This window comes from Mesoplodon bidens (genome assembly GCF_964165515.1).
Source record: "Mesoplodon bidens genome assembly, chromosome: 14".
NCBI classification, from domain to species: domain Eukaryota; kingdom Metazoa; phylum Chordata; class Mammalia; order Artiodactyla; family Ziphiidae; genus Mesoplodon; species Mesoplodon bidens.
The window spans coordinates 74,296,233-74,319,867 of NC_138170.1; the positions used below are offsets into that span (position 1 = coordinate 74,296,233).

The 23,635-nt window shown below is 42.7% G+C and overlaps 1 protein-coding gene across 1 annotated transcript; it reads left to right on the top strand.

The window, feature by feature from the left end:
• Positions 1-1,032: 1,032 nt before the first annotated feature.
• MATN3 (matrilin 3) lies at positions 1,033-22,369 on the top strand (the record flags this gene model as incomplete). Its single annotated transcript, XM_081255092.1, has 8 exons — positions 1,033-1,243; positions 5,822-6,388; positions 9,390-9,515; positions 10,276-10,401; positions 11,784-11,909; positions 14,696-14,821; positions 19,852-19,958; positions 21,625-22,369. 8 exons carry the CDS (start codon positions 1,033-1,035, stop codon positions 21,682-21,684), a joined length of 1,449 nt encoding a protein of 482 aa, XP_081111218.1. The 3' UTR covers positions 21,685-22,369.
• Positions 22,370-23,635: the final 1,266 nt, after the last annotated feature.

Sequence of the window (23,635 nt, forward strand, 5' to 3'; positions counted from 1 at the left end):
TTTTAAAAGGCAGTAGTCTGAAAGCAGGAAGACCAGACAGGATCTGCTGGAACTCATGTTCATTGTCATGTCTGATGATCCAGCTCAGAGGTGACCTGCTTTTAGAAGCCTTACTGGTTTCCTCAGGCAGAGCCAGTCTCTCCTTGAATTCAGTGTGTTCTCTTAGACAGGTACATCATTTATGCTTCTTTCTCTGCCAGTAGACTGTGAGTTCCTGGAGGGTCCCCTGGGCAGCCTCCAGTCCTGCACTGCCACCATCACTCTTCTGGGGAGGAAGTGGGAGAGGGAGAGCCTTCGAAGCCTGTGGTACAGGCTGTCCTTCCAGCTCACAGGGGGCTCCCTGGGGAATGTATGTTTGACTTTCTAGTCCCGGTAATATAAGTTCAAATGTTTATGGATTTTTGAAGCTGCGATGAAAGCATGTCTATTCATGCTGGTAGAATCTGTGAGCCTTTGTTATTTTTTTTACAGAGAGCCCACAGAAAAACCTGGGTTACTTGGTAGGGGAAAGGAACATAGTGTGAGGATGGAGGTGAAACCTTGAGGCAGGCCAACCTGGACGGAGCTGGACGGCAGAGCTCGGGCCTCCTGAACCGGGAGCCTGGGGCCCTGGCCAGACGAGTGGGGTCGACCAGGCTCCGGGTGTACAGCGAGGCAGAAGTTTCGAGGGAGGCAGAGCCCGGCCGGGAGGCACCGGGCCGAGACCACCCAGACGAGACCGCGCCGGCGCAGGGCAGGGGCGGGCGGGGCGGCGGCGGCGGGCCGGAGTCGGGCACCGCGCCTCTGGCCGAGGGGCCCCAGACATTCCCCGCCAGCCGCGGGAATGCACTGAGCAGGCGGCGCGCTGCCCGGGACGGGTTCGCTGCGCGGGGCCTACGGCCGAGGGGCGGGACCCAAGGCTGCGGGGCGGGGCCCACAGCCGCGGGACCTTTAAATTGGCCGCCCGGGAGCGGCGCACGGGCCCACGACTGACCCAGCCACCGAGGGAGCGACGACCCCCCGACGGACACGGGCAGCAGCGCCAAGCCCACAATGCTGCGCTATCTGCCGGGACTGCTCCTGCTGCTCTGGCAGCTGCTGCTGCTGCCACCCCCCGCCGTCCCCAGCCCCCTGGACCGCCCCGGCTTCCTGAGGCTGGGGACCCGCGGCCCAGGGGGCAGCCCCGGACGACGTCCCGCTCCGGCCGCCCCCACCGGCACGCCCTATTCTGGGGCCGGCCAGCACGGCGGGACCCGCGGCGCAGGTACACGGCCTGGGCGGGGACGGGTTAGGGTCCCCAGGCCGAGAGGGACCTGAGAGGGCCCCAGGGAGGGACACCCTCCAGGAAGAAGGGAGATCCCGGGGCCGGGGCCGGGCGGGATGGTTGGGTGGGCAGGGGCATCAGGCGTTGAATGAGGAGGAAGAGCCTCCGTCATCCACCAGGTATTCCCTCCATCCCAGCCCGAGCCAGACTCTGGTGCAGGAGAAAGATCCCCTCCCCGATGAATCTTGTGGGGATACTGAGGTCCAGAGAAGGGAAGGGAGAGATGCCCAAGGTCACTCATGGTCAGGGCTAGACTTTGGGTCTCCTGAAGGTCAAACTCCAGCAACTGCCCCCTGAGATTTGGGCAGGGAGGATGGGAACACCAGGCACCTCTCAGCTCTCTGTCCTAGACCCACCTCTGGTTCAGCTCAGTAAACCTTTCCTGAGACTCTGCTTTTAGTTCTCTGGTTGAGCAAAGCTCCTAGAGCAGCAGAGCTGGAAGATCATCTGACACAGCCCCTGACAGCACATATAGGGAAACCGAGGCTTGTCAAGGGGAGGGGACCCAGCAAATCAGTGTCAGAGCCCAGAATAAAACTCAGGGCTCAGATATCCCAAGCATGGATCTTTCCGCTGCTTCAAGCTACCAAGCTCTCAGTATGGTTTACATAAGATTTTATCTTCATTACCAAACAGTCCAGCATCAGACTTGTTAAAGTCCTGCGTTAAAGAGAGGCTGCATCAAACCATTTTCTGGACGTCCAGTCTCATCTGGCCAGTGATGCTTCATGGCCCAGGTTGATTTGTGTTGTCTACCCCTCCTGCACCTTTCTGGATAATGCTGAGGAAGAGCACAAAGGATTCGTTCCTGCATCAGCTCCAGTGGGCTGGATTTGATATGGCGAGAGCATTGTCACGGAGACAGGGAGTGCCAGGGTTCACAACGGTTAACTTCAGTTACTAACCAGTTGGTTGCTCCAGGCCAGGAATGGGGATAGGGGAGAAGCCTTTCTCCCAGAAGTTAATTTTTTTTTTTTTTTCGCGGTACGCGGGCCTCTCACCGTTGTGGCCTCTCCCGTTGCGGAGCACAGGCTCCGGACGCGCAGGCTCAGAGGCCATGGCTCACGGGCCCAGCCGCTCCGCGGCATGCGGGATCTTCCCGGACCGGGGCACGAACCCGTGTCCCCTGCATCGGCAGGCGGACTTTCAACCACTGCGCCACCAGGGAAGTCCCCAGAAGTTAATTTTACCTCTGGTCCTGATCCACCTCCCTTGGGGAAGCATCTGGGAGGGAGAGGAGGGATTCTGCGTGGGGTGGTCAATGTTCCTCCTAAGCAGTACTGGTCCTTTATTACCTGAAACCCAAACCAATATTGAATGATAATTCTTTAATAAACACAACATTCCACCTTTTTCAAATTCACTTCTTTTTGCACCCAGAAACTGCTAAGCTTTGCTATGGGCTTTTATTTCTAGCAGAGCTATCAGAAATTGACAATTATTGTGAGTAAGGAAACAGTTTAGGGAATTCAGATTCTCACTTTCTTGGTTTCTGAGAATCAAAGTGCTGTTATCTAGTAAAGCGGAGTGAGATTCAAAAACAATTAATGATGAGGGGGTCTGAATCAGGAAGTAAGTAGATGCTCACAGAATGTCCTGCCATCTGAGTCAAGCCCCCTGTATTTTCTATTCCTGCTGTAATAAATTACCATGAACTTAGTGGCTTAAAACAACACACATTTATTATCTAAGAGTTCTGTGGCTCAGAAGTCTGACACTAGTCTCACTGGACTAAAATTAAGGTGGCAGCAGGGACACGTTCCTTTTGGAAAGACCTTAGAGGAGAATCCGTTTCTTTGCCTTTTTCAGCTTGTAGAGGCTGCCCTCATTCCTTGGCTCATGGCCTTTTCCCTCCATTTTCAAAGCCGCCAAAGGCAGGATGAGTCCTCACATGTCCTCTCTGAGATCTCCTCTCCTGCCTCTCTCTTCCATTCTGGGGGCTGTTGTAATTACATTGGACCCACCAGAATAATCCAGGACAACATCCTCAATCTCAAGTCTTTAACTTAATCACACATGCAAAGTCTCCTTTACCATGTAAATTAACATAATTATAGGTTCTGGGGATTAGGATATGGACATCTTTGGGGGGCGTTATCCTACCCACCACACCCCGTGACCTCCCATAGATGATTCCATGTGAAAAATCAAGTGAAGAAGGAAGGAATCCTGCATGTTTACTTACAAGAACATAGCCTCGATGTTAGTAAGGACACCACTTGGGTGTTACTGACAGCATTGTCAGATATGGGTTCGTATCACATGTAGTTTTCCCTTTACTCAAATTATGCAAAAACATCCAGATCCAACTCCTGGAAGGATTTTCTTCTTCTTTGCTCTCGGTGCATGGTAATTAGGGATGAAATGAAATTCTGGAGGTTTTTTTTTTAAAGAATTAATTCCTTTTGACCTAACTAAATACGTGACACACAGCATATTTCAGGCTGGTGGCTCAAAGTCACAAAGCAGGCTGTTTACTAGGTACATGAGGTAATGTTAATTTTGGTAGTAGAAAATGTTCCTTCAGAGAGAGGCAACCATGAAATGAAAAGTCCCTTTGGGCTGGGAGTCGGGAAACCTGGAGTGCAATCTACCGCTATTTTCTACCACTTTCTAGCTCTTACAGCTTCCTAAGACTCAGGTTTCTCGCCTGTAAAATGGGTATAAAAACAACCTCTGCATCTCTAACTTCACAGGGTTGTTGTGTTGGAATCCTGTGATCTCTAAAGTGTTATTGAAAGTAGGATATTATTTATTGTTTTAGTTAATACCTCTAGGAATCAGGCTAACACCAAGAGGATACTTTTCAGTTTTTAAAAGAAAACTATACAGAGGCATAATTCCTGTTCCAGACTGGGCTTTTTCTGTCATCAACTGCTTAGCCTAGGAATTTATTTTGAATGAATAAATATCTACACCTTTTCCCCCTATACACTGAGTAAACTGCCTTCTTAGAGTTGCATCAATTTCCAGCCCCCTATTAGGAAAGAAAAGGACCTTGAATGACACTTCATGCCCAAGGATCTCATTTCCATTCAGGGCTTGGGGTGTGTGTGTGTGTGTGTGTGTGTGTGTGTGTGTGTGTGTGTGTGTTGAAAGAAGAGGAATGGCTTCTTTCTTAGCTAGTCCTGACTTTTGGATTTGATTTGGGTGGCTGGGAGAGGGAGGAGTACAGAATGAGATTAGAGGAAAAAAGGATAAGAAGGATGTGCTGAAAACAAAAATGTATTGTGTTGCTGCAATGTGCCAGGTACTTTTGTGTGGGAACAATACAAGTTTCTTGAGGGCAGGGAATCTGGCTTATTTGCTTTTGTAGCCCCGTGGCTTAATACATGGTAGGCTCTCAAAAAATATATATTTGGTGAATGAAAAAATGCAAGAGAGGTGACTAACACACTTTGGTGGGGGCAGGAGGACAGATACTAAGTCAAAATCTCTGCTTCTTGAAAGAAGACATGCTGACAAAGATGGAAGTCAACATGGACCAGATTAAGTTGTTATCCTTCTTCCACTTTCAAACTGTGACTCAGGGCTAGTTGGACCTCAAAGTTCACTAAACATGAGTGAATGACCAGATGGAGGGAGAATTTAGGGCTACTCTGGAGCAGCTTTCACCGCCTTGGAAGTGGAGTAAAAGAAGGAGGTCAGGGCTTCCCTGGTGGTGCAGTGGTTGAGAGTCCGCCTGCCAATGCAGGGGACACGGGTTCGTGCCCCAGTCCGGGAAGATCCCACATGCCTCGGAGCGGCTGGGCCCGTGAGCCATGGCCGCTGAGCCTGCGCGTCCGGAGCCTGTGCTCCGCAATGGGAGAGGCCACAACTGTGAGAGGCCCGCGTACCGCAAAAAAATAAAAAAGGAGGCCAGCATGGGAGCACAGTGTGCCTTACCTCACACTCTGCCATTGGCCGAGGGGCTCTGAGGCTTGGGCAGGCAGGGGAGGGTGTAGTGAGGGTGCCCTGAGTTCACCTTTCACACGATTCAGGGTCACTGTCCCATTGCCTCTGATGGCCAAGATGCCCAAGAGAGGTCTGGAATCCATTCATTCCTGGGAGTCTAGAGGAACCTTTGAACAAAACTTTAAGCAGAAGGATACGGTTCCCAGTGAAACTTCAGGACTCAGCCAGCCTGTAGTGGAGATATTTGGGGAAATGTCACACCTCTATGTGAATTCTCACTAGGGAATCCTGAAGGCCTCAGTGCTTTCAACATCCAAAGGGAGGGTGGTCTTGGGGAAGACAGCAGACAGTGGGGTATTTGGGATCAAGGGATGCTGGCCAGAGCTCCCTGGGTGGGAGAACTGCCCCCATTTCTTTCTTGGTTTTGTTTGTTTGTTTGTTTTGGCCTGGCAGCACGGGCATGCGGGATCTTAGTTCCCAGACCAGGGATCAACCCTTGCCCCCTGCAGTGGAAGCGTGGAATCCTAACCACTGGACTGTCAAGGAAGTCCCAGAACTGCCCCATTTCTGACTGTGGTCTGCTCATCACTTAGTCATGTCTGTTTCCCACACCCTTCTTTGCAGGTGTTTGCAAGACCATGCCCTTGGACTTGGTGTTTATCATTGATAGTTCTCGTAGTGTACGGCCTCCAGAGTTCACCAAAGTAAAAACCTTTGTCTCGCGGGTAATTGACACTCTGGACATCGGGCCAGCAGACACGCGGGTGGCAGTGGTGAACTACGCCAGCACCGTGAAGATCGAGTTCCATCTCCAGACCCACTCAGATAAGCAGTCCCTGAAACAGGCTGTGGCACGGATCACACCCTTGTCCACAGGCACCATGTCGGGCCTGGCCATCCAGACAGCGATGGACGAAGCCTTCACAGTGGAGGCAGGAGCTCGGGGACCCAATTCCAACATCCCTAAGGTGGCCATCATCGTGACAGATGGGCGGCCCCAGGATCAGGTGAATGAGGTGGCGGCTCGGGCCCAGGCATCTGGTATTGAGCTGTACGCCGTGGGTGTGGACCGGGCAGACATGGAGTCCCTGAGGATGATGGCCAGTGAGCCCCTGGACGAGCACGTTTTCTATGTGGAGACCTATGGGGTCATTGAGAAACTTTCCTCTAGATTCCAGGAAACCTTTTGTGGTAAGTCTTTGCTTCCAACTAGAAAAGATGTTATATAGTCAGACATTGTGTATCCAAAAAAAAAAGAGATTTATTCTTTTTTTTTTTTTGGTGGAAATTTATGGAAAACTTAAATATAAGCAATGCTTTTTCGTATGTGTGTATTTTTTTTTTTTTTACCGACTTAAACATACTTCGTTGGTTTAGAAATATAGAGCTGCCTTATATATAACTTGGTTTGCTCATAAAAATCTTCGTGTTTGCATTAGAAATGTGAAGTTCTGGAAATATCCAGGGTACATGACCCTGCTATTCCCTGATGGGGTCAGAAAAAAATACAAATAAAAAATCTCCAGGGCTTCCCTGGTGGCGCAGTGGTTGAGAGTCCGCCTGCCGATTCAGGGGACACGGGTTCGTGCCCTGGTCCGGGAAGATCCCACATGCCGCAGAGCGGCTGGGCCCGTGAGCCATGGCCGCTGAGCCTGCGCGTCTGGAGCCTGTGCTCCGCAACGGGAGAGGCCACAACAGTGAGAAGCTGGCGTACCGAAAAAAAAAAAACACCTCCAGACACCTCTCTTCTCCCCTCTGCCCACGATATTTTCGTTAGTTTTCCCATCTCTAGATTTAACAGAACTCTGCTTGTTTTTGGGCAGAAGACGGGGGCTGTGTCTGTCTGTGGAAAGATCAGCTGGCTTATATTCCAGTGTAACTCTCAGTCAGTGTGTACACGTAGTAAATACTCCAGTGTTCAGATTCAGCTCGGTGTCTGATTATTCCTTGTGGAGGGAGAGGATTAGGGACCAGGAAGGTTAGGGTTTCAGCTCACTTGCGAGATAGCAAGAAACAGGGTATTTTTTGTTTTTTTATTTTAATTTTTAATTTTTTAATTATTCTGTTACTGTTCTTCTCCTTTCTTCCTTTAGGATGGAGTTGAAATCCGAACATGCTGATTTAATTAGAATTTTTAGCATGAATCAGCCAAACCCATGAATATGAATCCATTCAAGACTCGGGTTTATCTGTAGTCACTGACCAGAATTATGAATCTGTGGGACTCAAACTTTTTAATTTTTACTTTTAAATTTATTTTTGTTTTTCTTTTAAAAATTTATATCTTCCTTTGTTTCTTTGTTTCTACAGTCATGCTTTATTTTTTATCATTTGGAGATAATCTTTCAAATCCCTCTGTGGAATTATCTAAGCAGGTGTGGACAAATTTCTAGTTCAGGTGAATTTTAAAATGTAGATACCTTTTGCTATATAATCTATTTCACATTTGTTTTTTCAACATATGTTTATTGATCACTGATGATACAAAGATAAAGTAGTCCCTCCCTACCATCAAGCAACAATCTGTGGCTGGGGATGAGACAAACAAGTGAACCAATAATTACAATTGTAAATTTCAAGGAGACTTTATATATAAATGCATGTGAAACTCAGGAATCAACAGTTTGTCAGGAAATGAGAGATGAAGTCTTGGTCTGGAGCAAAGTCTGGCCTCATCTCAACCAGACCTGGCCAGGGACCCCTTATCTTGCCTGCCCTAGGACACTGGGTCTTCACAAGCTGTCCTTGGCTTTGGTGGCATTGACTCAGCATTCACTGGTTTCCCAAAAGAAAATAGCTTTCTTTCTCCCAGAAAACCCCCCTGTGTTTGTGGGTGAGAACTTTTCCATAAAGATGCTGGTCTATGGCAAGGCTGGGTCTCAAAGATAGCACCTGGGGTTGGGCTTGAAGGACATAAAGTAACAAGTGGTGAGTGGCCATCGTTTCATGCTGGTACGAAAGATCTGCTTGTTCTGGGGGGAAAATATCCTCTCTATGGAAAAAAGACTGAGGGGCAGCTGTTGTAGTCAACGAGCTGGAAAGATTGTTCCATGAGAAGGCCCTTCTTGGGAAAATATTAACCTGTCCTGTTGCCAAAACAGTGGAGGCTGGGTGACCTGCCACAGGGGTGTCAGCCTCCTGCAACAGGCCTCCTTGGTTTCTCAGAAATGACTGAATTCATTGATTCCTTTATCAAAACATGTCACTGGGGGAAAAAAATCTGAGGTTAAAAATGGCTCCAGGAGCAAAAAGATGAGGATGCCGTTTAGCTAATGTAATCTAATTTGTTGTATTCTTCCTTTTCTTTTTACTGGTTTGTATATAGCATGTGAGTTTATTCTCCTGGCAGATATGAGAGTCGCATGCGTATACATTTGGGCTCAGGAACCCATGCTGCATATTCGGAAGGCAGTTACCTACGTTGCCCTCCATCATTTACAATTTCAAACATGTATTGCTGCCCAAGAGTGAGTGGGCTCCAGGCCTAGAGGAAAGCCTGGGTGTGAATTCTGTTTAGACACAAACTATAGAACCCTTGGAAACTGGGTTCTGGTGGCAGTGGGACCACTAGCTCATAGAACTTCAGGAAGGGGCTTCCCTGGCGGCGCAGTGGTTGAGAGTCCGCCTGCCGATGCAGGGAACATGGGTTCGTGCCCCGGTCTGGGAAGATCCCACATGCCGTGGAGCGGCTGGGCCCGTGAGCCATGGCCGCTGAGCCTGCGCGTCCGGAGCCTGTACTCCGCAGCGGGAGAGGCCACAACAGTGAGAGGCCCACATACCGCAAAAAAAAAAACAAAAAAAAACAAAAAACTTGAGGAAGTACATTACTGTTCCCTTCTTTCTTTTGGGAAGCAAAAGTCTTTTTTTCTGGCTAGGTGGATACATTGAATAAAACATCGAATTGCCTGATTCATGTAAAGTGTTAGGCTTCAGCTCCAAATTCAAAATTCCCTTTCTTTTTTGAGAAAGTCAACCACAAGATCTAGGATTTTAAATTAGTTACTAATTTAAACATTACTAAGAATGGTATTTATAATAAGCCAGGGACAGGAAACAAGTAGCCAATTTTTAGAGTGAACTAAAGATAGAATCAGAGAGGAACCTGGAGAGTGATGTTGTTTTGACACAGGAGGAAGTATCTGAAATGCTTCTTACCAGTCGATGCTGACTGTTGTAAATTTCCTTTGCACAGCTCTGGACCCATGCGCTCTGGGCACACACCAGTGCCAGCATGTGTGTGTCAGTGACGGGGAAGGCAAGCACCACTGTGAGTGCAGCCAAGGATATTCCTTGAATGCCGATAAGAAGACGTGTTCAGGTGAGGCTGCTTAAGGGGTGGTGGCTGATGGAAGCTTATTTGGGGACTCACCCCAGGCTTTGGATTGGCCTTATGCTTTTCTCCTAACTGCCCTGTGGTGGATTTACTGTTATCAACGACTTTCCTTGAAAAGGAACATGAGGAGAAAAGTGAGGTAATACCTAAAACAGCCTATTACAGTACTTATTACCAGGTTTAGAGAGAAAGGTTAGTAGGGAAAAGGGCTAGTGAGGAAGGGGGCCAAAAATCTTCGTCCTTTTGAGGTTTTGGATTTTGTTTCCTGGGTTTTATTTAATCAAATACAAGCTCCTCTTACCTCTCTGTGACCATAGAAGACTCATGGAATCTAGAAGTGGAAGAAAATCTAGGGAGGTTCTCACTCATCTGCTCTGTGAATACTCACGTACAATCAATGAAGAGTGGGAATTAGGTCCAATGTGTTAAAACCTAGAAGAAAGTTTTTGAGAGGAAGAAAACTTAGAGCTTATTTAATTCAACCTGCTCATTTTATGGAAAATGAAACTGAGACCTCCACAAGAAGGGAGAAGACTTACCTACCCATGTCATGGGGTCTGTTAGTGAAAGAACCAAGATCAGGAAGTGGGTTCCCACCCAGTCCAGCAGGCTTCCTCTCATGCCAAGCTGTCCCATTTCATTAGCACTGTGTGTGTGTGTGTGTGTGTGTGTGGTGTGTGGTTCGTAGTTATTTATTTACCATGTTTTCCACGTGTTGACATTTGTCCTGATCATCTTTTGATAGTTATTGATAAGTGTGCTCTTAACACTCACGGCTGTGAACACATCTGTGTGAACGACAGAAAAGGCTCTTATCATTGTGAGTGCTATGAAGGTTATACCTTAAATGAAGACAGGAAAACATGTTCGGGTAAGTGGGGGCAGAGGCTTTACTGTTGCCTCCCTGTTTACCTATCTCCCCAGTCAGTGTTTGGTGGGGGTCCCATCGACGGGGAGCTCGGTCTCTTTTCCTCTCTTGCCATCTTGGGCTTTTCCTCCTTCTTATTAGAAAAGTTATAAATGTCTCATGACCCACATGTGTGAGTGTGTTGTTTATTTCCTTCTCTGTACCCAGCCCTAAGAGTCCTTTCCAGAATCTAAAGACAATTTAGTATGTGAAAATCAAATAACAGCCCACAAGGTACTTACTACTTACAGAAAGAAAAGCAGTCATTCCATAGTGGAGAAACCTGGCAGACACCACTTCAACCAAGACATCAGAGTTAACATTGCCAGCAATAACACACAGTGACGTCATGCATCTCCTGACATGATGTTCTGAGGGCACTTCTGTGGTATTCTTGCTAAACATTCAGAATCATGAGGACACCTCAGACAAACCCAAATTGAGCGGCATTCTACAAACTAATTTTTCAGTAATTTTCAAAAGTGTCACAGTCATGAAAGGCAAAGACAGACTAAAGAAATGTCCCAGATTGGCGGAAACTAAGGAGATGTGACAACTTAATGCAGTGTGTGATCCTGGATTGGATCCTGGACCAGAAAAAGGACATTAGTGGTGGAACCATTGGCAAAATTTGAGTAAGGCCTGTAGGTTAACGGCATTGTATCAGTATTAGTCTCCTGGGTTTGGTAATTACACTATGCTTATATAGGATATTAACATTTGGGGAAACGGGGTGAAGTACTGGATGTTTTTCACTATTTTTGAAACTTTTTCATAAGCCTGAAGTGATTTCAAAACAAAAAGCTCAAAGATTAAAAAAAATAGTTTAAAAATATCATGTCAGTACAGAGAAAAATACATTGAGTAGCAATTTGGGTCTTGAGTTCTGATGCTGCTCTGAGGCATTTGGTCTCCTTTGGACTCAGTTTCCTCATTTATTACAGGAGAGGGTCGAGCTACAGTTTCTTCAAACTCTAATTCTATGTCTTTCTGATTCTAGTATAATTCGTCCCAGAGCTGTTAGAATCCCTCTGATTCAGCATAAATACAACAAATCTAAAGGGAACGCTTTAGAAAGTATTCATGAGATACTTCGATTATAAAAGCTCAGTACAGATGATTCTGAAAAGGGGTGGGGAAAAATAGAAGCATAAGTATTGTGTGTGTAGGAGTTTGTTTTACTCAGCTAATTCCTAGTGAGAACAGATATTACTGATGGCTTTGAGTGGTTTCTAATAAGTTTTCCTCTTCTGCATTGCTAGCTGCAAATAAGAAGATTTCTACATATGGCTGATAAAAGACTTTCCCACGTTTAATATCTTTTCTTCTGGACTTTTGTTGGGCAGCTCAAGATCAGTGTGCTTTGGGCACACACGGCTGTCAGCACATTTGTGTGAATGACAGAGCTGGGTCTCATCACTGTGAATGCTACGAGGGCTACACTCTGAATGAAGATAAAAAAACGTGTTCAGGTAAGGTCGACTCAGTAAATTCTTTCCTCCGGGGCTCTTTCTACTGCAGTGAAACCAACTTGCGTTTCACCAAGAGAGAGATTCTTAAAGGTAATGTAAGGAATTGGGCTTCAGACATTCTACCATGCTTTTCAGACCAAGGTAAACATTGCTCAGGAGGCAGTGAGCTCACTAGGTTTTGCAAACATAGCTCACTTCAGAAAATTACTGGGTAACGGGTAGGGAGTGGGGGATATAAGAAAAGCTAATTGAATGTACGGTCCTGATCCAGGAAGATTTTATAACTCTGTAAAGCAAATAGGAAACTTTAGAGGAAGTCAGCTGGACAGTAACTATTTGGTGCGATAGGCTGAACGGATCTTTTTCCAATTAAAACTTGGCCTGGAACTTTTCTGTAGCCTTAATCTTAAAGCCAGATCGTTTTAGTAAAGGAGGCTTTGTAAATGACTTTGTAAATGACTGACTTAGACCCACACAGATCTTCCAGTAAGTTTGAAGCAAGTCCTTCCCTGACAGTTTCTAGATGATCAGTCTTGGGTGAATCTGAGACTTACAACTTGGCGAGGAAGCCCGTGCCAGAACTGCTAATCCTCATTAATTTGATTTAAACTCACTGGCAGAACAGAGTGGCATTTGTAATGTAAAAACACTCCTAAGAGAAATTCCTAGCTCTCAAGGTGGTGTTTAGTTTTGGCATATTCCATATTTTTTTAGATTTTATGTATGCTTTCCTCTTCCTTGAGATGTAATGTGTGACCTTTTCAAGAGAGATGAAAGGAAGTGGCATATCACTAATTCCCCTTTTTTTAAAAAAATGAGCTCAATAAAAGAGTACTGAGCACCTATTTTGTTCCCAGGACTCTGCTAAGCGCTGTGGGGATGTAAGGAAGCGTCAGCTTCTGCCTCTGAGCTACGTACAGGCTGGGTGCAAAGAGAACCAGCACCTTAAGAAAGCAGGGACTCTTAGCCAGGGAGAGGGACCAACAGTAACTAAGGGAGGGGCTGGGAGGCAGGAGGTCTGGGATGGACACAGGGCTGGGACTGGAGGTGGGCCTCGGCAGGAGGGCGGATAAGGCTTAGAGGGAGGAGTGGAGAGGGCAAGGGCAAGGGGAGTGGCTTGCATTGGTTTGTTCAGGGGGTGGGACTAAGTCAGTTGGATGGAAAGGACTCAAGGCTGCACTTCTCAAGCCGTTACAAGTATCCCTCTTGGTACTTTAAGCAGGACCTTTAATCTGAAGACCTGGGAAAAGGAAACAGAAACACATTTACGTGTAAACTAACAGATATTACGGCATAAAATGGACCATTTTAGTAAAAAAAGAAATCAAAGGAGATTTTCAGTTAAGGCAGACCACTCCAGGCAACACTTCCAGATAACGGTTTGCCAACATTCTTCAGTGCCTACTGGGTACCATGCACGGTTCTAGGCATTTTAGGCACAGTCACACATTTACTGCTCACAGCAACTTTACTCACAGCAACTTTACAAGGAAACTGAGGCACAGACAAAGTCACTTGCCTATGGTCACTTGCCTAGTGAGTAGCAGAGCCAGGATTTGAACCCAGGCACTTGCTCTGGTGGTTACATATGCTCTCAAACACTAAGCTACACGTCTCATGGTGCAAAGCACAGGACAGCAAAAAGAGATAGAAGAAAAAGACGAGATGGTGGGAAGTTGGTATTTATATATTTTACAGCAATAATGGATGCCATTCTAAAACTGGGGTACACGACATGGGTCAGATCCCCTCTAATGGCCTGCCTTCCCCTTGCTGGGCAGCGGCAAGGCCTGTAAATTAAATGTGGAGCCCCAGATCACGGGCCAGGGGCTGGAGGCACATCCACTTGTTATCGCTAGAGTCTCTGCTAAGCTGGGCTGAGGGGAAAACAAAATGTTCTGCTAGTAGGCATTTTGCTGGAAACATCTGAATTGTAGTAGTGAAGGGGAATATCGGTGTGAAAGTTGGAAAGACACTATGGATAGATTACCTAGGGCCTTATGCTTCATGAACAGCAGTTTTATAGGCAATAGTGAGCCATGGAAGGTTTGTGAGCATAAAATGACACTAACGAGGAGAGTTAGAGGAGAACAAATAAAGTAGTTTGGCTTCTGCAATGGCCGAGAAAGAACCTATGTATCCCAGGAAGCCCTTGTTCCTTGTAATGTATTTACTTGTGACAGACACAAATACTTCCCTATCCAGTCGTACACACCATCACCATCATCATCATCATCATCATTGTTATTATTTTTCCTCTATCTGTGTGTATGTGTGTGTTTGTGTTTGTGTGTGTGTGTGTGTGTGTGCAGGCCAGTGCTTTCTGTCCCACTTTAAGCATCAGGGGCAGGCCCTTGGTCAACATAGTTTTTGTGCAGCATCAAATGTAACTCCATGTGCAGGTAGGTCCCTAATAATTTATTTTTGGTGATGGTGAAGATGATCTGTGTATAGCTGGAAAGGCTGGAGGCATTCATGGTCATCAGGAAAGGCTGGAGATAAGTTCTGGAATAGAATCAAGACTCAGTGCAGCCCCAGGACTGCGGATAGCAAAAAAGAGAAGGCACCGAGATAGCTGCAAGAGATAACAAGGCAAGAGGTGTGGGATAGGGAACGGGAAAAGAGGCTCTCTCCTTCTGAAACATGGGGGACGCGCTGCTGACGACCGTAGGATTCATTTGCTGCACTTGTTGGCACCGAACCAAAGCTTCTTTCTCCCGGAAGTCTGTGTTTAGTTCCCAGTTGTAATTTGTGAATATTCTCTTTCATGCCCCATTCCTGGTCAGTTCGTAACCAGTGTGCACTGGGCTCTCATGGGTGCCAGCACATCTGTGTGAATGACGGGGCCGCGTCTTACCACTGCGATTGTTATACTGGCTACACCTTGAATGAAGACAAGAAGACATGTTCAGGTAAAGACTGTCCCTTTAAGCCTAATTCATGTGCTAGGACAGTCTTAGGAGTGAGCTTTCCTGTCTCCAAGTCTGAAGCACGCTTCAGAGTCTTGCTCCTTGGTCAGAATTCTCCAGTGGTTCCCAACGGTCTTCAGAATGAAATAATTCTACCTTTCCACCAGGTATCCTTCCCTCCATGGTCTGATTCCACTTTTTTTTTTTCCTAATTAAAGTCTCTCCCTAAGTCCAGGGTTTTTTTTAATTACAGTAAAATATACATGACATAAAATTTAGCATGTTAACCATTTTAAGTGTAGTCCAGTGGTGTTAAGTACATTCCCATTGTTGTGCAACTATCCCACTGTCCATCTCCAGAACTTTTATCATCCCAAACTAAAGCTCTGTACCCATTAAACAAAAACACCCCATTCCACTCTCCCTACCGCTGGTAACCAGTCTTTTTCATCTTGCCACTACATTTGGCCCCAGATTCACTCCTTCTCTCCAAGACCTGTGAACCAGCCACACGGACTGTTTGATATTCCTGGAGCATGCCCTGTACTCACCTGGCTCCATCCTTTACTGTGATCTGCTCCCCCTGCCTCTTCTGCTTGTCAAAATCCAAGAACCACATCCTTGCCAACGTTCGGTTTTGTTGGATTAAACTTTTGTCAGTCTGGTAGATGTAAAGAAGTATCTCCCTGTAGTCTTTCTTTTCCCCATTTCCTGGTTACTAAAGAGGCTAAGCTTCTCATCTTATATTTATTTGTCACTTCAGTCTCTTATCTGGAAAATAAGATCTTATCTATTTATGCCTTTATTTTTCTATTGGGTTATTTATATTTTTCTTATCATAACAGCTCTTCACATGTCTGGATATAAATTCGTTGTTGTTTTCATGTGTTGCAAATCTCTTCTCCTAGATTGTATTTATATTTCCACTTCTTAAATGACGTCTCTGCAACAGCATTCGTTATGTTTTAATTCTTAAGTTGTGCAGTGGGTTTATCATGCATTCGTTTTTGTGCATTATGAGGCATTTGTCTTTATTATGCATAACTTACATCAATGTCCTATAAATTACTTTTTGTGAATCAAATGTTACAAAATAATGTCTGTTTGTTTAATTTCCAGGACTAGTTCAGTTTTTACCAGAATTCTACCAGAATTCCCCTTATTCTTCCATTGAACTGTGTCCTCTTTTTCCGCACTGGATGCCTTGTGTTGTGGTTACTTGTGTGTTCCTTCAATCATTCCTTCATCCAATCAATAAATATAGCGCCTGCTATGTTCTAGGCACTAGGTATACAATCATGAACAAAACAGGTATGGTCTTTGGTAACAGTCTAGGGGGAAAAGACAAGTACATAACACATTTATAAATGAAATAAGAGCACTGGTGGAAGCGAACAGAATGGGCGTTGGGGAACATATTTCTGGTTGGGAGGGGCTCTCTGAGGAAGTGATATTTGAATGCTGAGGACCAGCGGCAGGTAGGTTGAGGTTGGAGTGCTGGCGGAAGGAGGGAGAGCAACGCCGGGCCCTGAGTGGTGGCTTTAGTGGGGAGAGGAAGTGAAAGGCCACCCGTGTGACGGAAGCATGACCAGCCAGGGATAAGTGTGGGGTAAGGCAGTTTGGAGAGTTAGGCGGGGTCAAATCATGCTGCTCCTCTGGGGCATGGAAAATCCTATGAGAAATGGGAAGTCATGGAGGGTTTTTAGCAGTGGAGCAGCACGATGCTGTTTATATTTTTAAAAGTCACTCTAGCTGCTGTGTGAACAGCGGACTGAAGAGGATGAAGAGCAGAAGAAGACCAGTTCGGGGGCTACTGCAGTTGGCCTAGGATGGTGACAATGTGATAGAAGTAAACTGATTCCAGACATGTTTTGAAGCTAGGATGAACAGGGAGCGCTTGGTGATAAACTGGATGTGGGGATGGGATGGGGGAGGAGTAGGATGGCTTTCCTATTCCACTTGAGCAGCTGGAAGGATGGGGGATCTTTACGGAGGGGACTGAGAGTGAAGCAGATTTGGGGAAGAAAATGCAAGTTTTGGACTGGTGGTTTAATGCTCCTGTAGACCCCAACCACCACGGGTAGGAGACTTTGTCTGTACTCTTAGCATCTACCATAACACCTGACAGTTACTCAGCAGATACTTCTTCATTTGAAGTGAAGTGTGGATCAGTTTCTTGGGGAGGGTGAGGACTTACAAGGAGCAGCTTGCTTTTAGAATTTGAGTATTTCTGGTGCCGTCTTCCTATCTTAAGTGTTTAATCTTCAGAAAAATCAGTCTTGGGCATTTTTTCTTCCCCTGGGAGTTGAGGGTTCCAGAATGGTTTATAATGGCTTAGGCTCTGACCTCATTTGTTTAGCCGTTCACTTATTTATTTGTTCAGCAAGTATTCATGGAACTTCTCTTCTATATCTAGTACTCTGTTAGGTCCCAAGGAAGGAACTCGAGACAGATTAATGTTTTGTGGTTTGCACTGTACAAGTCTTGCACTACTTTTGTTAAATTTATTCCTAAATATTTTATTCTTTTTACTGCCAGTGTGAATGGATCCATCTCTCAACTTTCAATTGTGCAACATCCCAGTTTTCCAGTTTTCTATGGGGTGTTTTAATGAGAATACTACACTGAGCCTCTACCCTCACGGAGCTTATAGGCCATCAGGCAAGATATACTGGAAAAGTATCATAGGCACCAATTTTATATTCTGTACAGGGATGATGGGCATGTGCTTGATAATCAGTAGATACTTTTTGGATTACTAATTAATTTACTGATTGAGATGGGGATTTGAGCTGGCTGTCCCTAAAAGTTTCAATAGGATTTAGACAGCTAGATAGATTAATCAAGGGAATTTATGGTCCTCTAGCCCTGTATCTTATCTTTGTATTGGGTTGACCAAAAAGTTCGTTTGCGTTTTTCTATAACATTTTACGGATAGAATGTGGAGAAAATGCAAGAGCAAAGGACTACTCTTTGTCCCCAAGCAGGACTACTACTCAGTTGGAAGATTATTCATCAGTCTTCGGACCTGGAAGTTACTCTTGTTTCTGTTAGGCAACTTTAGGGGCTATGATATTGAGTAGGAATAGCTGCCTCACTGAATTACAGAAAGCAATTGGAGTTAGAATTATCATTCTCCCAGGTTCTTTGCTTAAATGTCAATACAAACCTGAATTTTTAGTTCCAAAGTATTTATGGGTAAGAACTAGAAGTCTCAGTTCAAACCATTCAGTAGAATAATAGTCTGTATAGGACATCAGGAATTATCTAGTTTTAAACCTTGAAATGTTTTGGCCACCCAAATAGAGGACTGTTTTCCTCATTTTCATTTTTTAAAATAGAAGTATAGTTAATTTACAATGTTGTGTTAGTGTCAAGTATACAGCAAAGTGATTCAGTAATATATACATATATATATATACATATATACATATATATATATATATATATATATATATATATATATAACTTTTCAGATTCTCTTACATTATAGGTTATTACAAGATACTGAGTATAGTTCCCTGTACTAGACAGTAGGTCCTTGTTGTTTAACTATTTTATATATAGTAGGGATATGTCTTAATCCCAAACGCCTAATGTATCTTCCGCCTTCCCCCAATCCCGTTTGGTAACCATAAGTCTGTTGTCTATGTCTGTGAGTCTATTTCAAATAAATTCATTTGTATCACTTTTTTAGATTCTACATGTAAGTGATATATGATATTTGTCTTTCTCTGTCTGACTTATTTTACTTAGTATGACAATCTCTAGGTCCATCCATGTTGCTGCAAATGGCATTATTTCATTCTTTTTATGGCTGAATAGTATTCCATTGTATATATGTACCACATCTTCTTTATCCATTCATCTGTCGATGGACATTTAGGTTGTTTCTATGTCTTGGCTATTGTGAATAGTGCTGCTATGCACATTGGGGTGCATGTATCTTTTCAAATCAGGGTTTTCTCCAGATATCTGCCCAGGAGTGGGACTGTAGGATCATATGGAAGGTCTATTTTTGGTTTTTGGTTTTTTTTTTTTTTAGTCAGAAGATTTATTTATTTATTTATTTTTTAATTTTTTAATTTTATTTTTTTTGCTTTATAACAAATTTAATCAGTTATACATATACATATGTTCCCATATCCCCTCCCTTTTGCGTCTCCCTCCCACCCTCCCTATCCCACCCCTCCAGGCGGTCACAAAGCACCGAGCTGATATCCCTGTGCTATGCGGCTGCTTCCCACTAGCTAGCTACCTTACGTTTGGTAGTGTATATATGTCCATGCCGCTCTTTCACTTTGTCACAGCTTACCCTTCCCCCTCCCCATATCCTCAAGTCCATTCTCTAGTAGGTCTGTGTCTTTATTCCTGTCTTACCCCTATGTTCTTCATGACATTTTTTTTCTTAAATTCCATATATATGTGTCAGCATACAGTATTTGTCTTTCTCTTTCTGACTTACTTCACTCTGTATGACAGACTCTAGGTCCATCCACCTCATTACAAATAGCTCAATTTCATTTCTTTTTATGGCTGAGTAATATTCCATTGTATATATGTGCCACATCTTCTTTACCCATTCATCTGATGATGGACACTATTTTTGGTTTTTAAATGAACCTCACACTGTTCTCCACAGTGGACATTTTCATTTCGTAATGAGTACACAGTATCGCAAGGGATTGTCTTCTCTCTGCATTCTTGGCTTCTCCCTGCATCAACTTAAATATTTACTTTATATCATGGAAAATTTCAGACAATTACAAAAGCATAGAGAACAATAGAATGAACTCTCATATAACCATCACCCAGCTTTGACAACTGTAAACGTTTCCTCAACATCTCTAACTCAGTTTCCTTGGTGACGAAGTCCACAGTACTTTCTCCTCTTTCCATGTGCTCTTATATTCTTTTATCTCCTAGAAAATGCATTTAGGTAAGAATTAAAAATGGAAGTATTGAATCAGATTTCCTGATTTGCTATGATTTCTAATTAGCTATAACATTTTGTGTATTGTCATTGTCTTCAGCCATTGCAGAAGCACGAAGACTCATCTCCACAGAAGATGCTTGTGCATGTGAAGCCACACTGGCATTCCAGGATAAGGTCAGCTCATATCTGCAGAGACTGAACACCAAGCATATCCTTTCTGGAAGGTTTTCTGCTTCTGCTTGAAGCCAGCCTAGGTACTACAATTGAGCTGACATTTTAGGACATTCCACAGGATAAGTGCCTTATTCATTAAGTTTTAAGATGAGCCATAGTACTATACAGCTTTAATTTTTTAAATTTAGAGTTCTTTTAAAATGTTTTAAGACCGTTACACCCATTCTTATTTACATGTAAGAGCTGTGTAATTATTTATTTTTCTAGTGCTTTTCCATAGAAGTATAAGCTCCTAATCGAGCTCTATTTGACAGTGCTATTATTCTGATCCCTTAATATGACTTTCTTATTCAGAATCTGTACGTGTACAAAACGAGTCAGCTGATTAATGGAGTGTGATGGTTCAGACGACACATAGCTGTGTGTTTTGTCTAGCCAAGTGGTCAAAAAGCAGGTTTCAAAATGTAACATGGTACTACCTCAGAAACTTTCAAAATCAGCTTTTTAGCCAAAGGAGTAATTCAGGAAAAGTACTTTTTCTTAGCATAGTTCAAATTAACAACACCCTGCCTAGGGATCTTAGAGGCATGGTATTCAGACTGTGACAGGGATACCCTAGGGGTATGCAGAGACTTTCCAAGGGTATGTGGGGACACAGAAAATTTTAAAGGAATCAATTTCCAAATCCTTCACTTCCTTAAATCGATCTGCCTACAATGCAACTTGGGGTCAGTTGGCATTCTCTTTTCCCATCTCTCTCTTCAGTGTCACCATTCTCCTAAGTTTATACAAGAAAGGCATACCTCTTACTTACCCTGAACTTTACTAAGGTGAATTTCTTGGAAAGGTAAAATCTCCAGAGAGCCAAATAAAGGGCCAGTTCAACAGTTTTTTAAATTAAGCCTTCATAAACACATCTCCCCCAATTCATCCCATTAGGAGATACCTTTCTAATTAAAATTTACCTTTTATTTTTAATGATTTTATGTCAAAACTTTTGACTTATTCGTTGTTTGGATCAATTGTGTCCCCATAATAGTTGTAATGGTAACTCAACTGAGACGATTAAAAAAATTTAGCACCTCATGGTCAAAGAAAATTAATTCAAAGGTAATTTCAATATAAATGTGTATGTGCTTGTTGTTTGTATAAAGTTTACATCAGAGAAGTATAATAGAGTGATAAAGAACAGATTTCCAAGATTCAAAGTAGAATAAAATTGTGGAGGAAGTAGAAATACAAATTCAAGGAAATATTTTATTTTAGAAGAACAACAGTAGTAACAATTCAGTATGGTATTAATATTACATGGGATACATTTAAAAGACTGATTTAAATTTTGTTTTAAAGCATCAATATTTATCATATAGCAGAAATTGCATATTTGCAACTAAAACTTATGATGAAAATTTTCATGTAATCTAAATATGCACAAGATATCACTTATTTGTCAAAATTATTTTAGGGGACATATGAACGAAAAATGTTTGAAGACCACTGCTTTATATCATGTTCGCTAAAGAACAGAATATCTAAGTTTTAGATAGATTAGATTTTTGGTGAGAAAACAATTTCACTTTTTGTTCAAAATAAAACTTAAAAATATATATACATTTTATCTTGTATTGAAGTGTTTGAAAGTGTGTTTGCATTTTCTAATGTCTAAAAATATATGGTGTTAGCCTTAACAACTTAGCCACTTGATGACATTTTGGAGAAGTTGCAAGCAAATGAATACGGACAAATACATCGTTAAATTCCTCAAATTTTTTACCTGGAAATATGAAGCATTTGGTATATTTAATACTTTGGCATACTCCAGTGTACCTGCTAGTAATCTGCCATTACCAATGCTTTAATGTTACTGGATAAGTAGTATGAGGATCTTCTGGAGAATCTGTATCATTTTTCTAAGGAAATAAATGTCCCTTATTAAGAGCAAAGTTTAGTGTCTCTAAGCTATGACTGTGAAATGGTAGGAAACAGAATGAAAAGTTTCATAATTTCTTTCTTTCTTTACTAATTGAACCATTTAATTTTTAAATGTTTATATTAGTAAGATAACCAGGCTTCAAATGCAAACTTTTGATCTGTTTTCTTGATAGTATTTATAGTGTAAACCAGTCTTGTTACTTTAGAGTGTAAATTGTACAGGATATTTACACATAAAAAGTTCATATAATTAAATTGAGATGAATACAATTTAGAACTATATCTTTATCACTTTTTGTTTTTTTCTCATTTTTGCCAGAGTATTGTTGAAGCTGTGATCAGGAGATTGTAATACACATACCTAAATATAGTTAATACAGATTAAGTGAACTGTTATATGTCATTTTTAATTCATTCTGATGTTAGAAAGAAACACACAACTAGTTGTGAATTAAGTGTTAAACTTTTTACCAAGGACAAAAAACGCTAAATTTACTTTACTGTTTTACTCTAGGATCCAGTCAATAAAATTATATATTTATAAATACTGGTATAATAAGTAACAAAACCTAATGTCTTTTAAAATGTTAATGATAAGCCTAACTCTTTTTTTTCACTTACATATTTGATAAATTTTTTTTCAGCTTTTATGCTTATAACTTTTAGAAAAAAATAGTTCTTTAAATTGTATACTACTTATTCTTTTCTTGGTTTATGTTGTGTTTAGTATAATAAAAATGTCAATATCTTTATATATTATTGTCATGCTTTTTTTTGGTAACTCTTATATCAACTTTGTCTATTAACATATTTTCTTAAATTAAGCTGAATTACAATTATTTTGAATGAAACAGTTTCTTGTCAAAGGACACAATATTGTGACTCTTCCTATAATTTAATCTCATGCTCTTAAAATTAAAAATTTAAGCTCAGGTTAAACAGAAAGGCTTTAATCAAGAATGTTGTGGGAGAGGGAATAAAACAAAATTACATAAATTCAGATAAAATAATGATGAGGGTACATTAATATATGCACTTGAAAAGAAAATATAACCTACAGATGCAAACCCAGAAACAGTAAAAAATCTAAAATATAAACTGTAAAGGGAAGAAATGAAAAATGAACACATCAAAGGCAGTAAATATTATATGAAACATATTGTTATTGCTCAACATTTTTGAAAGCAACTGACATAGAGCAAGTATTATTTTCCAAACTTATTTGAGCACAAATCAGTTATATTAATATATCACAAAGAAATGGTGTTATAGGAGGAATAAATGAGAGCTCATGTGCAAGAACTAGGGAAAGGTACTTAAAGAGAGACAAATTTTCAAGAGTGTGACCATCAGTAGCTTGAACTAATCATGTCTTAAGCTTAACCAGTTGACTGGAATCCCCTGGCTTAGATAATTGATTTTTTTCTTGAGTCCAGTATAGGGAGCCCGTGATCCAGTGCCAACAAACGTATCTTAGGGATGTAGTTGGTGCTGAAAAAGATACACATTCATTTGAAAACAAACATATTATCTGAATGGGATCGGGCTTAAGTTTGGGAAGGATTTCTCAGGGAGACCTGATGTGTGCGTTTGGCTAGGTGCAATTGGCCAAGGAAGCAGGAACATCATAGGATATATAAAATGGCCTTGGAAGCACACAGGAATAGTGGGACTAAAAAAAGCATATTGGCTTGCTTAAAGTGGGGGCACCAAAGTAAAAACATTTTAAGACCGAAGGAAGATCTGATTTTAGCTTGGGTTTAGATTTAACAGGA